This window comes from Nuphar pumila, chromosome 15, assembly GCF_984573655.1.
Source record: "Nuphar pumila chromosome 15, dmNupPumi1.hap1.1, whole genome shotgun sequence".
Lineage (NCBI taxonomy): Eukaryota > Viridiplantae > Streptophyta > Magnoliopsida > Nymphaeales > Nymphaeaceae > Nuphar > Nuphar pumila.
Genome location: NC_143263.1, coordinates 44,903,727 through 44,920,579, shown reverse-complemented (window position 1 = coordinate 44,920,579; position 16,853 = coordinate 44,903,727). Strand labels below are relative to the sequence as shown.

The 16,853-nt window shown below is 35.0% G+C and overlaps 1 protein-coding gene across 1 annotated transcript in view; it reads right to left on the bottom strand.

Annotated features, from left to right (window-relative positions):
• The window catches only part of LOC149815292 (uncharacterized), a 54,973-nt gene that overhangs the window by 1,473 nt on the left and 36,647 nt on the right, over positions 1-16,853 (bottom strand). The window contains exons 7-10 of the mRNA XM_089988973.1: positions 4,138-4,227; positions 3,962-4,036; positions 3,846-3,878; positions 860-940 (exon numbers count right to left, since the gene is read on the bottom strand). Of these exons, the coding sequence (XP_089845099.1) occupies positions 860-940; positions 3,846-3,878; positions 3,962-4,036; positions 4,138-4,227 (279 nt within the window). The remainder of the gene's footprint in view (positions 1-859; positions 941-3,845; positions 3,879-3,961; positions 4,037-4,137; positions 4,228-16,853) is intronic.

Below are 16,853 nucleotides of genomic sequence, written 5' to 3'. Positions count from 1 at the left end.
CCTGCCAGCTGTTACACACAAAGTTGGCAAGAGCAATATCAGCCACATGGTAAAAACACTGAATAAATATGCCCCTTACCCTAGACGCAATTCTTGATTAATCAATAGGTCATTCTAAGGGTTTTTTTTTTTACTTTTGGAAGACCAACAGGGTACTTGTCCAAAGGACAAAAGTATAGAAAAAGGTTTCATAAGGCTTCACCATCCCATACTAAAAAAGCAAAAAAGAAAGCTGCAAGGTCTTCTCCATGCCCATTCAAATTGTACAATCCGACTATGTCCTTTCTGGAGCACTGATCTAGTCAACAAAATCTAAAGAGGCTCAGACATTACTCTACCAAAGCCTGCAGACAAATTACTGATCCAAAAAGCACTATTTGTTAATATATATATATATATATATATATATATATATATATATATATATATATATATATATGTGTGTGTGTGTGTGTGTGTGTGTGTGTGTGTGTGTGTGTGTGTGTGTGTGTGTGTGATATGTATATATTTGCAATGTATTCTCCTTTTTTTGTATTTTACTTTTTGTCTTTCATTTTATTATTTTGTTTTTTTTATTGTGGTTGCAACTAAGCATTAGGAGTGCCTAACCGCTCAGCTAGCCATTAAACACTCCTAAAGGTTAGTGCTCCCTCTTCTTTGTGTTTATGAGCTTTGAGCCCTTTTTTTATTCCAAGGAATTATTGTGCATTTTATGTGAGTTAATAAAATCTTATTTTTTTGTGAGTGTGTGTTTCTAGCCCTTTGTGGCTTGTGTTCATATTAGCATTGTGAACGGTTGTGCACTCTTGTGGTACACTAATATGCAACAAAAAATATGAACCAGAAGAGATAATTTTACCTGCAGAAATTCTGCCATTTTCCCATCTTTTGTACCTCCAACAAACTGGCACAAGTACAAAACTCCAGCATTTGCAAAATCCTGCAAACCATGTTTAATTGCAGGCTCACAATGGTAAGTACCGGATAAAACAATAAGAGGACAATTAACTACTTCCATGTTTAGTTTCATACAATTAACTAAGAGAAATTTGATCAGAGAGCCTTAATTGTTCTGAATTAATGACAAATCTGAAGAAAAAGCTCACTGTGATAGGATGACCTCAAAATAAGCAAAAAGATGCAAAACAAAATTCACTTGGAAACTACTTGTGGACGGTCATATAAAAGAGGAGGCAGTAGGACACTGCAAATAACTACAAAGATATATTAATATTTAATCAGGCTCAGGTCTCATCAGCAAGCAGGCATAACAACCTCACATTTCCATTCCTTCAAATATAAGGTTTCAGAACTACTTGTGATTATGCTCATGAAACAAATTTTACAAGAGAAAGAAATATGGAACAGTCAAAGAAAAGGCAATCAACATCTGTCTACGAATAGGCTCAGTCGGATTGCACTAGCATTTGGACATGAAGTAGACAAATGTTTTAACAATCTCACATTCTATAAAGCATAATATGTTTCAAACCACAGGTTCAAGATATCAGCAAGTTGAGAAAGAAATGGGGAACTGTACAGAAAAAAGGAAATCAACATCCATTGAATAGGCTCAGTCAGGCTCCATTTAAATATGACATGTTTGAACAATTTCACATTCTATCAAACATAAGATGTTTCACACTACAGTTTCAAGATATCAGCAAGTCCTACTCTTACCCATGAATAAACATCAATTACATGAATGCTCACACTATCATTGTGAGACCTACTAATCAATCCAACCATTGATTTATGTTTCCAATATATAAAAGTTGTGATTTATGTTTCAAAAATATAAGCGGATTCCCAATATCTCATATAAAGCACTTTACACCATTACACAAAAGCTCAACTGTAAGCTGAAACAAAATGTTATCCGCATGAAACTCTTGCAGTAATTGGTTGCCAGAAACCACCAAATGGTTTTACTTTTACCATTTTCATATCTCATTCTTCTTCTCAATTCAAATGGCTGTGGAAAAACTGAAATACTGCAGCCAAACCACTACAGACTGCAATAAGAAAATGCAATTTTAAGCACGTACCTCACCAGAAAACTCCAAAATCAGCTTTAGCATTAAACTGAGCAAACCTTTTGTTGGTTGTTGTTCCAAGGGGTGATTGGCCTTTAGATAAAAAAATATTCCAACCAGTCATCAGCAACCATTATTGGTCAGCTATAATCGCATCCTCCAGATTTATAGCATACTATGAACTATGAAGAACTTTTTGCAGATTACTCAATACAGACCCGTCTTAACAACACTCTACAAAGCTAAGTTGGCAATGTTCCTCTTCAAGTCCAAATATTTGTCCACATGCCAGACTCCAATAGCAAGTGCAGATTTAGACTAGCCAACTGGTTTGTCTTGCTATTCCTTCACCAAGAGGCAAATCCAGATTGCAAATAGTTCCTTGCTACACATTTTCAATTTTTGAATCTACAAGAAAGGTGACATCTGTTAACATTCTTTTTGTGAGGAATAGGCTTTTGCCCCATCATTCTGTAAAAAAAAAAAATCCTTACAGGAATATGGATATTCACCAACTCTTTCACAGGGCATAACAATGTCTAAGTTCTTTTTTGCCTCTACCAAGATTTTCATTGGCCTTTCATCTATTATTTGGATGCCTGCCACATGATAAGTTCTCCATCGCTTGTGCATCCTAGAGCTTCATAAATTCCCTACTTGAACGGAGACGGAGGACCTTCAGAAGTTCAAGGAGCAAATTACTTTAGTAGCACCTTGTAGTTGACATGACTACATAAGGTCCACAAGTTTGAGATAACCTTTTCATATTTCAGGAGAGGATTCACGGTTCCATTTAACATTTTTCTCCATCCATGTGATTTGAACTATGTACTTCAGAGAAAAAAAATACCCAATGAACACAAAATAAATAGCAAAATCTGTTCCAGCTTCTGCAATTTGTTGCCTACATTTAGCAAACAGTTGATCAGTGCCACGGAAAGGGAAAGGGATAATGTGCCATGTCTTCCTTTCAATTCCAAATGTTATCTACACAATATGCAAAATAACAAGGGATACCAATTCACATTCCAATCAATTCCAATTCACAAATTGCAACAAACTCCTAGTTCACTCAATGGACAAGGCAACCAAGTTTCCTTCAACCATGCCAGAACTTATCACAACATAGTCAAGCAGCTATTGATGAAATGTCTGGGGCGACATTGCACCTCAGATCAATGTTGCCTTTATCACAAAGAATAATTTATGCCAGCTACAAACTTCTGAAGTCTCCTAGAAAGGGATTTTCCTCTTCTGTTGCACATCTTAGACAATTATTATGAAATGGTGTGATACAGGATAAAGTAATTTAGCAGTAAACTTACAGGATCAAGCAAGCTACTTCAAGAAGTTCAAGATGCACAATACCGCTTAGTTTGTCTTGTATTTGCCATTTTAAAATTTTGCAGGTTTAACAAATTGGCTAAACAGGCCCAATGACAATTGAATAAACCAGTAAGCAAATCCCAAAGTGAGCCCTTCTATTATCAACTACAAAGACATTATAATTTCATTGCCCATTCAAAAGCATCAAAGAATGTTCTTCCCAAAAAGGAAAAAAACCATACAGAAAATGGTGTTTCTGTAACCACATCTGGGTTAATGATCATATACCTTATTGAACATAACAAACCCAATATTAGATCACATACTAAACCCAATAATACATCACATACTCATAAATTAAGGCTACGGTTCTCTATTTATCAGACTATAATTATAGCCTTAACGAACTTTAGAAAAAAGAAGCCAAAACTTAGAAAGTCAAACATAGAAATTTCAATTTGTAAAGCAAACTATCTAGATCACCTGTTTATCCTCCAATGCACAGATCTTCCCATCCTGCAATACAAGATTTGGGATGCCAATAAGAATAAGACAAAAAGAAACCACCAACATGAAGTTGATTTATGACATCAACTCACCAATCCGAAAACCATTTTCTGTAAAACCTCTAAGTCGATACCTATATGAGAGATATCCGCTCGAACCACACTGACCTGGTAAATAGTTTGTGCAGATCAGACATCTCAACTAAAAGGGCAAAGCAATTAAGAAAAATTTACTAAACTAGAAAGAAAAAGAACCAAGTAATGCTAACCTCATTCTTCATTAGTTTTGTTAGTTCTTTTTGCTCATCCAATTTATCATCCAAGTTCTGAATCCTTTGTGTCAAATGCTTTTTTGTATCCTTACCACACAAACAGAAATCTCAAGTTAGAAACACAAAAAGACTCCATACACGTAAGGAGATCTTGGTACTGAATTGGATAAACAATAACTTGAAATTCTTAATCTATGCCTACAAGTTTGGACAATAAAGAAAATCATAGTGAACCTTGGCAAGTTTCGAGGATAAAGAAAATCACAGTCAGCCAAAATTAGATCCTTATACATTGATAGGGAAAGAAAGAACAGAAGATGCAATATTTTAGGTAAGAGAACATGAGCAACATCAGGATATTTCAAACAAGAAATATCCAAAGTTTTTATTTTTTAATAAATCCAAAGCTTGTTAAAAACTTATAAAGCTACAAGACCATCAAATGCAGATCAGTCAGCACAAACAAGACATACATAGTTGAAAATTGAAAAAACATATTTTAGGCATAAATCTGAGATCAAGAAACAAACAAAAAATATCATCTAAAACATAAAAAATCTAAATTATGCACAAGAACAATCAAATCAGGATCACTTCCACACCATTCTTCACATTAAACAACAGATTTATACTCTAGAGTCTAGAGTCTACTCTAGAGTCTAGATAAATTATTTCCATAGTTGCTTTAGTCATAAAAAAGAGAAATAAAACAAAAACAATGTCAAAGTATAAACTGCCTGAAAAAACTTTATTTACGTCTACTGATCAAAAACCAAAGGTCAGAATCATTTCCGTTCTTTTCTCTGCATTTAAACATGTACATAACATGATAAAGAAAATAATAACCAAACCCATATATGAGATGACTCGAACTTGTTAGAAAGGTGACACAGGCCTGGCCAGCTACAAGTATGAAGTGTATAACGGCCTAACAATCTATTGAAAAAACTGCCTTTGGGCTGGCGTATTTTGTGAAGAAATCGATAAAGGAGTGAGGAGAGAGAACAGACTCTTCTTGGGGCATCGGCAGCTACTCTCTTTTCTCTTAATGACTGCACTAATACATCATTAAGCTTAATAGGGTTACAATATTTTACATGGACGAAACCACCCTGTATTAGTAATACATATTACATTAAAATATAAAACATGCATGTGTTGTATCGGATATGGATCCTCTACTGGATCCATATCCTTTCCATATTCTAATACCCTCCCTCAAGTTGTGCATGGGAGTGAGCCATCTGTAACTTGTTCTTCAAATACCAGAAACAGTTACTTGTGAGACCTTTTGTGAACATATCAGCGACTTGGTCTTCTGAAGACATATAAATCGGTTCAATTTCTTTGTCTGCTATCTTTTGTCTGATGAAATGTTGGTCAATCTCAATATACTTAGTCCGTCTGTGATGAACAGGATTGAACGCAATTTGTATAGCACTTCTATTATCACACATAAGAGTCGAACTTGAGATATTATCTCCCATCTCCGTAAGTAAATGCCTAATCCAGGTCACTTCTGCTGTGGTGGCTGCCATAGATACCTTTGTGCTAGATCTCACCACAACCTTTTGTTTTCTGCTACTCCATGACACAAGATTTCCTCCAATAAAAACACAGTATCCTGAAACAGACCTCTCATCTGGGTCCCCTGCCCAGTCTGCATCTGTATAGGCCAATATGTCATGTTTTGGCGTTCCCCATGAAGATTGTATATATGTGAGTCCATCACCCACCGTGCATTTTAAGTAACAAAGAATGCGTTTGACGGCATCCATATGACCAGTTTTCGGTTCATGCATGAACTGAGATACTTGATTTATAGAATAGACAATGTCTGGTCTAGTAAAAGTGAGGTATTGTAGCATGCACACTAAACTGCGATACTTGTCTGCATCAGGATATAACTCACCATCACAAAGACTGAGTTTTTAATTGACAACACTGGGTGTGGGCAGAGGTTTGCAATCTATCATTCCTGCTTTGGCCAGAAGGTCAAGAGTATATTTGTATTGAGTCAATAACATTTTTCCATCCTGTCTGTCCACCTCTACACCAAGAAAATAACTTAGTTCCCCAAGATCTTTCATCTCGAACCACATACTTAGTAAAACTTTAATTCGTTGAATATGGTCTGGAGCATTACCAGTGATCACGATATCATCAACATATATAAGTAAGAAAACCATAGTGGTTCCATCCCTGTATATGAATAGAGAATGATCTAGTTGGGAGCGAAAGAAACTGTGGTTCTGAATCTCTACGGAGAAGCTTTCAAACCATGATCTGGAGGCTTGTTTTAAACCATACAATGCTCTGGTTAATTTGCATACATGTTCTTTTGGGTCTCCCTCTGCATAACCTTAAGGTTGCTCTATGTAGACCTCTTCTTTTAAATCCCCATGAAGGAATGCATTTTTAACATCAAACTGACTAAGGGTCCACCCATGTTCAATTGTGAGGCCAAGAATAATACGAATAGTTCCCATTTTCACCACTGGGTTGAATGTCTCATCATAATCTTGACCATATTCTTGAGTAAAACCTTTGGCAACAAGACGTGCCCTGTATCGTTCAATGCTACCACCCGGTTTATATTTAATCTTATATACCCATTTTGAGCCAACAACATTTTTATCTGGGGGACGACCAACTATCTCCCATGTTTGACACTCATGAAGTGTCTCGATCTCCTCATTCGTCGCTTCAATCCATTTATTAGATTGAATAGCTTGAGAAAACCCAAGTGGCTCCTCATGTTTTTCAATCTTGGATAGAAAGATATGAAAATCCATAGAAAAGTTATCATAACTCACCCATTTTTCAATAGGATGCCTTATCCCGCCTGATCTTCTTGGTGCCTCAATGCCACGTGTTCTTCAGCAGGTACATCTGTTTGCTCTTTGAATCTCCTGGTATAGACATTTCCTTTGTATCTCAGACATTCGGTTTCTGATACCTTATCTGAAGCCGTCTCATCATGTATGCTTTCAGGAGCCAAAGTAGTATGTTCTGCAGCGTGTGAAATGAGTTCAGCATTGAGCCATGGATCATACCAATTAACAGCTGTATCAATATGATCACGATTGTGATCTGCTTTATTCCCCAGAAAACTATTTTCATCAAAAACAATATTTCTGGAGATTCTGATCTTCTTACTGGCAGGATCATAGCACCTGTAACCCTTGTGTTCATCTGCATAACCTACAAATTGGCATATAGAGGCTTTGTCTTGAAATTTAGTTCTCATGGATTTATCGATATGTACATAACTGTTAAAATATGTGTACTCGTACACATATATGTTGAAATATAATCCTTAAATGTACATATATATATTTATATATATATATAAAGATACGTATACATATATATATGTATACGTATCTCTATTTATATATATATAAATATATATATTTTATCTTCCTAAAATACCCTCAAGGGTATTCTTGTAATTTGTCATTTTACGCATATTCCAATTGGAATATGCATTGTAATTTTTCCCTTAATTTTCTATTTTTTTATTTTTAATTTTTGTATTTCGTACCACATTGGGGGCCTCCCAATAGAGACGTTGGGGGCTCTCCAACGTCTCCCTTGAGAGCCCCCAAGGTGGTCCCTTTTATGCTTATAAATAGGGGCTTGCCCCTTTGTATTCTTTAAGACTTGGAGGAGCTCTTGCTCCATTGTAAGGGGTTTTTACCCTCTTCTTCCTTTTCTTCAATAATATTCAACTTATGACTTTAAGTCATATTTTTACCCCTTGTGTGGGTTTATGTGTTAGCACATTATGTGCTTGTGTTGTTCCCTTTAATGGGTTTATTCGCACTTCATGTGCATGTGTATAGGTTCATTATTGAACCTAATGTATTCAAAGCCACTTTCTAACATGGTATCAGAGCCCGGTTACGATGGGGTTGTCTCTTGGCGCAACGGAAAGCGTGGTGCTCAAGAAATGGTGAAGTATTCATTGTTCCTCTTTTTCTTTTTAGAAGTTTTCGGTATGTATCTCTTTTCTTAACATATTATGCATTATGAAACTATTTTTCTTGCACATTTAGTGTTTTTGATAGTTGAATCATTTCCTTTCACATTTCGCATGTTCGTATATTTTAAAATATCTACTTTTAAATTTGGTAAACTTGTTTATTGTTCAAATATATAATTCTTGGTTATATAGTTATCGATTTCTCATCACATATAATAGTAATTTATGTTTTGCAAAATTGTTTTTCAATTATGTGAGATTTGTGATTTTTCATAAGAATTTCGTGATTAACCTATAAGTTAACTTTTTAAATACGATTTCTTGCTAAATTAATGATCTTTGCTTAAAAACTCTTGTGTTTGGTTTCTTGATGAATCTTTTTGTAACTTATATAATTCTTGTATAAGTTAATGATCTTTGCTATATTTTGATATATTTCTTGTATGAGAATTTCTCACATCTAAATCTTTGTAGTTTACCTTTTTATGAACCCTAAGTGGTTCTTGTTAATGATAAATATTTATGAACTCCTAAAAGTCTCTCAATGGTTTTGGTTTAGTTAAAGAATTTTGAAAAATTATTTGTGATAAATATGTTGTATGAACCATTGTGCTCATTTGGAGAGATCTTTTAAAAATCTCCTCACATTATATAGAATGCATAGTGTATCTATTGCATCCTTTGGTATAAAAGATTTCATTAATTTTTTTTTCTTCTAATGATGCAACTTTATAAACATGTTTGTTTATATTTTTCATAAGGTTTCAAAACCTCTTGATTGTATCTCTAAGGATGCCTACATTGGCCATAATATGGTCTTCTTTGTCTTAAATTGCATTTATCAAGCATATAATTGCATAATTGAAGCTTGAGAGTCTCAAGCATTTGCATCTTTTATGAAATACATGCATTATTGCATGTTTGATATTATTACGCTTTTTTGCGCATTTTTGTTCTAGTGTTGTGAGAGTGTCTTAGTACACTTCTTTTATAAAGTATTCATACTTGTATGCGTATTGTCTACTCATAGACATTTTCACATGGTACATGTTGTCCTAAATTTGCACATTTAAGATTATTGTCATTTTACATCTTGGTATACGTATAATTGCAAATTATAAAGGCTTGATTTGTTTCTTGGATTATTCCAATTATTTTCTCACACATGACATAGCTTAAATATTTCATGTTGTGTTTATTAAAGTTTTTTTTAATAATCATGATTGAACATAATTTCGTATATATGCAACATTATTGTTATATGGCATATTGTTGGGATTAATTATGTTGGATCTTTGAATCGGCCCTCTTTGTAAAATCACATATTTGGAAAATGTTTTCCCTAAGAGTTCATTGCCTTTTTATGGCATTTTTTCTTCTATCCATCACATGTTATATGATGCATCAATCCTTTTTTTTATGGCCTTATTATTATATTAGAGATGGTTGTTGAGGTGAGTTATGGACACCTTGTGTTATGTCATTTTAGTTTGTCCACTTGCCATATTATAGATGGTGATTTAGGTGAGTTATGAGCACCTTGGGACTCTAGAATGATTTGGTATATGATCTCTAATTGTGATTGTGTCACTCGTTGTTATGTCATTTTAGTTTGTCCACTTGCCATATTATAGATGGTGGTTGAGGTGAGTTATGGGCACCTTGGGACTCTAGAATGATTTGGTATATGAATGTGACACTCGTTTGATGTTGGCCATTGATCTTTTGGATGCTCTTATTTATATATAAATGTGATGGACATATGATGTTTGAAACCTTAAAATGTTTTAAGGTATATTAAAATCAAGGTTTTTGGGATTATTGCCCAACCTTTTATTGTTTATAGATCTTATGAGTGCATTTGCACATTTGTGTTTTGTGCTTTTGTGCACAAGTGTTCTTGGTGTGTGTATATTCACACATTTATTCAAATATATTGTTGTTATGGGTATTCTTTTTGAAGAATATTGTTCTATTGATTCAAGGTTTTTTATATATGTTTGTCACTACAAGTTTTATTGCTTCAAAAGCTATCTCCTTTTATAACTCTTATCTAAGTGTCATCATATGTAAACAAGAATTTTATTACACCTTTGTGTGTTGGTAGCCCTTTGTTGGCTTTGTTTCTCTTAGTCTAGTAGCTAAACAGACTTGTCTTGAGTGTTATCATATGTAGACAAGGCACGTTGATTCACACCATGTTGTGTGATCTTTAGTCCATGTTGGCATTTGTGTTTTTGTTCTAGTCGCTGAGTTGTATGCCCATGGTTGGCTTCTTTCACTCAATTCAAGTGTCATTTTATGTAGACAAGAGATGTATTGTATTTTTAGCCCATGGTTGGCTTAATACTCTTGTTCTAGTAGCTTTTAACATACTTGATCTTGAGTGTATTTTTACGTAGACAAGAGATGTTTTTTGTCCATGTTGGCGTGTATTCTCTTGTTCTTGTCGTTGATGCACTCATTTCAAGTATTATTATATGTAGACAAGAGGTACTTTTACACACCTTAGTATGTGTCATTTGGCATTATATTTATATTCTTGTTCTAGTAGCTTATACACTTGATTTACGGATTTTGGAGGACTAATGAGGTAGTTGCTTGTAGTGGATAAACTATTTTTGAAAATTGCAAAATTTTCTTGATACAAGTGAATCATATCTATGATATGTTTTTTTAAATCAAATTTATATTTTAGCATTTAATCTATATATTAAATGCTTACAATTTTTCGGCAACTTTTGTATTTGATATGCAAAATAAGTCTTTTGTCTCAAATTATATTCATTTTTGAATCTTGAGTGGATGCTTTAACATATTTAGTCAAATCATGCTTCTTATTTATGACATTTGTTTGACATAGATCTTCTCCCTAAAGGTGTGAAAAACTCTATTGTTGATCTATGCATGATAAATATACCTTTATAAAGCCTCTCTTATTGAAGATCATATTCGTCATGCTTTTGGACATTAGTATCCGTACTCATTAAAATCTTTTTGGACTCTTGTGTTCATTTTGACTAAAGTATGTTTGGAGCATGTTCTTTGATGATTTTTTAAGCGTTAATTCATTTTTTATAGTATATGCATATGCTCATTATGGCCTTTTAGGCCCACATTCAAATAAAACATATGTAGTTTATGCCTCTTCGTAGGCTTATCGTGGTGTCCCTTAGTGGACCATTTTGTTATTTCCCATTATGGGGTTGTGTTTGTCCAATGTTGGACCTTATGAATGCATTATGCATTCTTGTAATTTGTTTTCGCTCACTCTTTAATATGATATTTGGTTTTTGAAACTTTGGTTTTCTAAATTTTCTTTTCGTACTAAAGTAGTTATCCTATTATGCATAAATTTTGCACCTTGTTGGGAATGTTCCATTTGAGTAAAGTGCAAAGATATTTTTTACTTGTTCTTTGTTGTTATTCCACAGGATTTTGGAGATAGGACAAAGAGGAGTACTCTGGATGGTTCGGGAAATGTGTTCACCGTTAGAAGACAATTGGAGGAAGGCATTTTCAAGTTTCAATTGCATCCTTGCCGAAGCCGCTTGGAGTCTTGCCCTTATTGTTCAATCTTTTTGTTTCCCCGCAAAGATTGAGGGGGGGTGTTAAAATATGTGTACTCGTACACATATATGTTGAAATATAATCCTTAAATATACATATATATATTTATATATATATATAAAGATACGTATACATATATATATGTATACGTATCTCTATTTATATATATATATATATATAAATATATATATTTTATCTTTCTAAAATACCCTCAAGGGTATTCTTGTAATTTGTCATTTTACGCATATTCCAATTGGAATATGCATTGTAATTTTTCCCTTAATTTTCTGTTTTTTTATTTTTAATTTTCGTATTTCGTACCACATTGGGGGTCTCCCTTGGGAGCCCATATGCATACGTATCTCTATTTATATATATATATATATATATATATATATATATTTTATCTTCCTAAAATACCTTCAAGGGTATTCTTGTAATTTGTCATTTTACGCATATTCCAATTGGAATATGCATTGTAATTTTTCCCTTAATTTTCTGTTTTTTTATTTTTAATTTTCGTATTTCGTACCACATTGGGGGTCTCCCTTGGGAGCCCCCAAGGTGGTTCCTTTTATGCTTATAAATAGGGGCTTGCCCCTTTGTATTCTTTAAGACTTAGGAGCTCTTGCTCTATTGTAAAGGGTTTTTACCCTCTTCTTCATTTTCTTCAATAATATTCAACTTATGACTTTAAGTCATATTTTTACCCCTTGTGTGGGTTTATGTGTTAGCACATTATGTGCTTATGTTGTTCTCTTTAATGGGTTTATTCGCACTTCATGTGCATGTGTATGGGTTCATTATTGAACCTAATGTATTCAAAGCCACTTTCTAACAATAACATGTGCATCCAAAAACTCGTAACTCATCATAATCGGGATGTACACCAAAGAGAACATAATAGGGAGACTGATTTTCAAAGATAGGCATAGGGAGACGATTTATCACATGAGTGGCAATATGAAAAGCTTATATCCAAAGACCAATAGGCAAGTTACAACCATGCATCATACTCATTGCACTTTCCACAATGTGTATGTGTTTGCATTCAGCAATTCCATTTTGCTGTGCAGTGTACGGGCAAGAAACTCTACGATGTAGCCTATTATCTTGGAGAAAATCTAAAAATTCTTTGGAGGAATACTCACCACCTTCATCACATTGGAGAGTTTGAATATTTTGGGAGAATTGAGTTTTAACGTAGGCATGAAAGTGACGGAAAATAAGAAAAACCCCTGATTTGTGCTTCATAAAGAATATCCAGGTAAAACGAGAGAAACTGTCAATAAAAGATACATATTATTTACTTCCAGAAGATGAAGGATTGGGGTTGGGCCCCAAACATCGGAACATATTATCTCAAAAGGCATGGAAGCTCTTTTATTTATTTGATGAAAAGGAAGTACATGACTTTTGCAGACCTGACAACTGGGACACACTTTGTCTTTCAACGAAGGTGAAAGAGACTCCGAAAGAAAACCATTGGACATTAATTTTTCAATAAAGACTTTACTACAATGACCAAGACGAGAATGTCAAAGATTTGGCTTATTACATTTTGATATACTTAGAATGCTTTTAGAGATATGATCGGACTTGGGCTTCAGGACACTGACGGTCGGATCTTCATTGAAGATATACATGTTTTCATGTCGCTCTCCTTTAGCGAACATCTCCTTCGTTTGAAGATCCTTAACAAAGACAGAAGTAGGAGTAAATTCCACGAATGAATTGGTAGAGTCAACAAGCTTAGAAATAGAGACAATATTTTTCTTAATGTTTGGTGCATGAACAACATTAGATAAAGGAATGGATGAAGACTCAGACAAAGGGATGAAGACGTTGCCTACGTTTGAAATAGAGTGGTGAGTCTCATCTCCAGTTACAATATTAGATTTACCAAAATAGGGAGTCAAAGTAGAGAACTTACCTGCATTGCCAGTGACATGAGCTACTGCCCCAAAGTCTACATACCATATTCCATCATCATTCTGTTTCAGATTCAAGTTGGCCATAACAGATAAGAGAAGATCCTTAGTATCATCACTGACCCAAAATGTACCTGCAGTTCCTGATGTAGCAACATTTCTATTGTTTTGTGTTCTATTACGATTTTGTGGGTTGAACCAGCAGTTGGCTTTGATGTGACCTCGTTTGTTACACTGGTAGCATGTGGAAACATTCTTTGAAAAGCTGGCAGTGGTATTTGGTGTAGGTAGCAACTCACGTCCACCCTGGATTTGGGCTCCCCTGCCTCTGCCACGCCCTCCTCGTGCACGATCAGCAAACATCCATGTGACAAGAACCTCATGCGTAGATGATTGCTCTGTTGAAGCATCAGACATGCTTTTCAAAGACATCTCGTACTGGAAGAGTTTAGCACGTAATTCCTCAAAACTGGGCAACGTGGGAAAGCATAATAAAGAAGTGACAAGAACATGATACTCTGATCCCAGGGTATTCAGTGTCTGCTGCACATTTTCTTTATCTAACACTGGATATCCAACAATGGCTAATTGATATGTGATGCTTTGGATTTGGTTTAAAAATTCAATAATGGTCATTGCCCCCTTTTTTAAAAGCTAAAATTCACGCTTGAGAAACAACACCTTAGCTTCTGATATCTGAGAGTAGGTCTGAGCTAGAGTCTCTCACAATACTTTAGATGTGCAATCATCAGGAATAGAAATCAATACTTCTTGCGACAATGTGGAAGTGATGAAACCAACGAGGGCCTGATCGCTCTTCATCCAAGCAACAAATGCAGGGTTGCGAATGATGTTTGGCAATCCTTCGTCTTCTTTTGCTTCGGTTGTGATAAATTCCGAAGGCATTGGAGTGGAGCCATCCAAGTGACCTGAAAGATCTTGACTTCGAATAAAATGGGTAATCTGCCTTTTCCAAGTCAAATAGTTGTTTGTATTTAGCTTTTCTGAAACGAGCTGCCCCAAGAAATTGAAAGAAAGACCAGAATTGGCTGAAACATCCATTTGTAGACTTATGACAGAAAATCAACTTCATGACAGAAAGAGAATAGTGGCTGAAACTGGACTGCGATCATAAAATGACGCAGCTTTATGATTTATGACAGAAATCGGCACAGAGAAATGATTTATGACAGAAATCGGCACAGAGATTTTTTTTTTTAAAAAAAAGGAACAGACAATGTCACGACAAGATTTAAAAAAAAGAAGAACTCGACAGAAATGAAAGGAAGACGTGAACAACTGATCTTGGATATTATTTTAGATTTGTGTAGGACGCACAGCAGATCTGAATGTATTCAGATCTATGAATGAATGAGAAAGGAGAAAGCGTGAACAGGAGAGATCGCGTGAAACAGGAAGAAAGAAGGAGGAGGTGACGCACTGCACAGCAGATCTGAATATATTCAGATCTGTGAGACGAATAGCGAAGCTCGTGCAGGCAAAATGAATGAGGAAGGAGAAGGCGTGACAAGCAGTTTCCAGACCAGATTCACATGACTAGGAGAAGTCACGTGAAATAAGAACTCGGCTTTTGCATGAAACAGGAAGAAAAAAAAATGATAGATCGGCTTTTCGCGAGAAACAAGAAGAGAAGAGGAGAAGAACACGGCTTTTCAAGGAGAAAAACAAAAGGACAGAATTAATGAAAGTGACCTGATGAAGAGGAGAAGGACTCGGCTTGTCACGTCCCTGATGAAGATCCTTTTTACGCCCAAAGATGTTGTTGCTCTGATACCATGAAAAAACTGCCTTTGGGCTGGCGTATTTTGTGAAGAAATCGATAAAGTGAGGAGAGAGAACAAACTCTTCTTGGGGAATCGGCAGCCACTCTCTTTTCTCTTAATGACTGCACTAATACATCATTAAGCTTAATAGGGTTACAATATTTTACATGGACGAAACTGCCCTGTATTAGTAATACATATTACATTAAAATATAAAACATGCATGTGCTGTATCGGATATGGATCCACCGTTCCATATTCTAATCCCTATATCATAAAGACAGGGATATGGGTACCGGTCACGATGTGGATGTGCTTGGTATGACAAGCAAGCTATGCAAAATTAGGACATGGGGACATGGCCGCACTATGTATAATGTGTGTGTGTGTGTCAATGTGTGTGCATTCAAAATTCTTAATCTACTGCAATAAAGCATATGGCCTTCAAGGCAAATTCTTGAACAACAATTATAAATCATTATGATTAAAAGTATATCAAAGAATAAACCTAAATTGAATAGTGAAATATGATGTAATCAATGACAAACTTAAAGAAAAACACAAACACAAAATAAACAATCAAGATGACAGAAAAAGAATTTAAGGACACGTTGATGACTGTGTATGGCAGAAGTTTGACCATGTCCATTTAGGGTGTGTTTGATTGCTTGTTCAAGATTGGACACATGTGTTCTGTAACAACTATTCTTCGTCCAGTGTTTGTTTCAACTCAAATAGGAAATCATATTTTTTCTATTTGAAAATAAATAAACCCTAAACTGCAAGAAAATAAATCATAAATAAACCAAAAAACCTTAAGCTACAAGAAAAATAAACTACAAAATCAAAGAAATGATAAATAAACCATAAAATAAAATATAAAAAACACTAATTCAAACCCTAACCAAATAAAATCAAAGAAAAAAACCTTAATCAAATTAAATATAAAAAACTCTAATTAAAGAAATTTGATTCAAAGCCCTAATCAAAGAAATTTCTTATTTTTTATATTTAATTCAAACCATAAAATTAAATCAAAGAAAATCCCTAAATCAGAAAGCCCTAATCGAGAGTGAAGAAGAAGAAAGAAACAAAGAAACAAAGAGAGGAACAAAGGAGAGAGAGAGAGAGACGCCGGAGCTCTATGTTTCTCCGTTGCCGGAGGTCCTTTCCTCTCATCACCGTCGCCAGAAAGGTCGAGGGCTGGGGGAGGGGGTGAGGGGAGGGGAGGGGTGTGTGCCCGATAATCAGGCTTTTTTTAATAATGTCCCCCCTTGTCCTGTTCTTAGTGTAACAGGAGGGGTGGGGGGTCACAAACAGTGTTTCACAGCTTCTGGAACAACACGTGTCGGTGATGTCCCATGTGAAGCACGGAACACGCAATCAAACACACCCTTAGTATCATTGTGTGTCCAGGTGTTGTGTTGTGTCAACACGGGA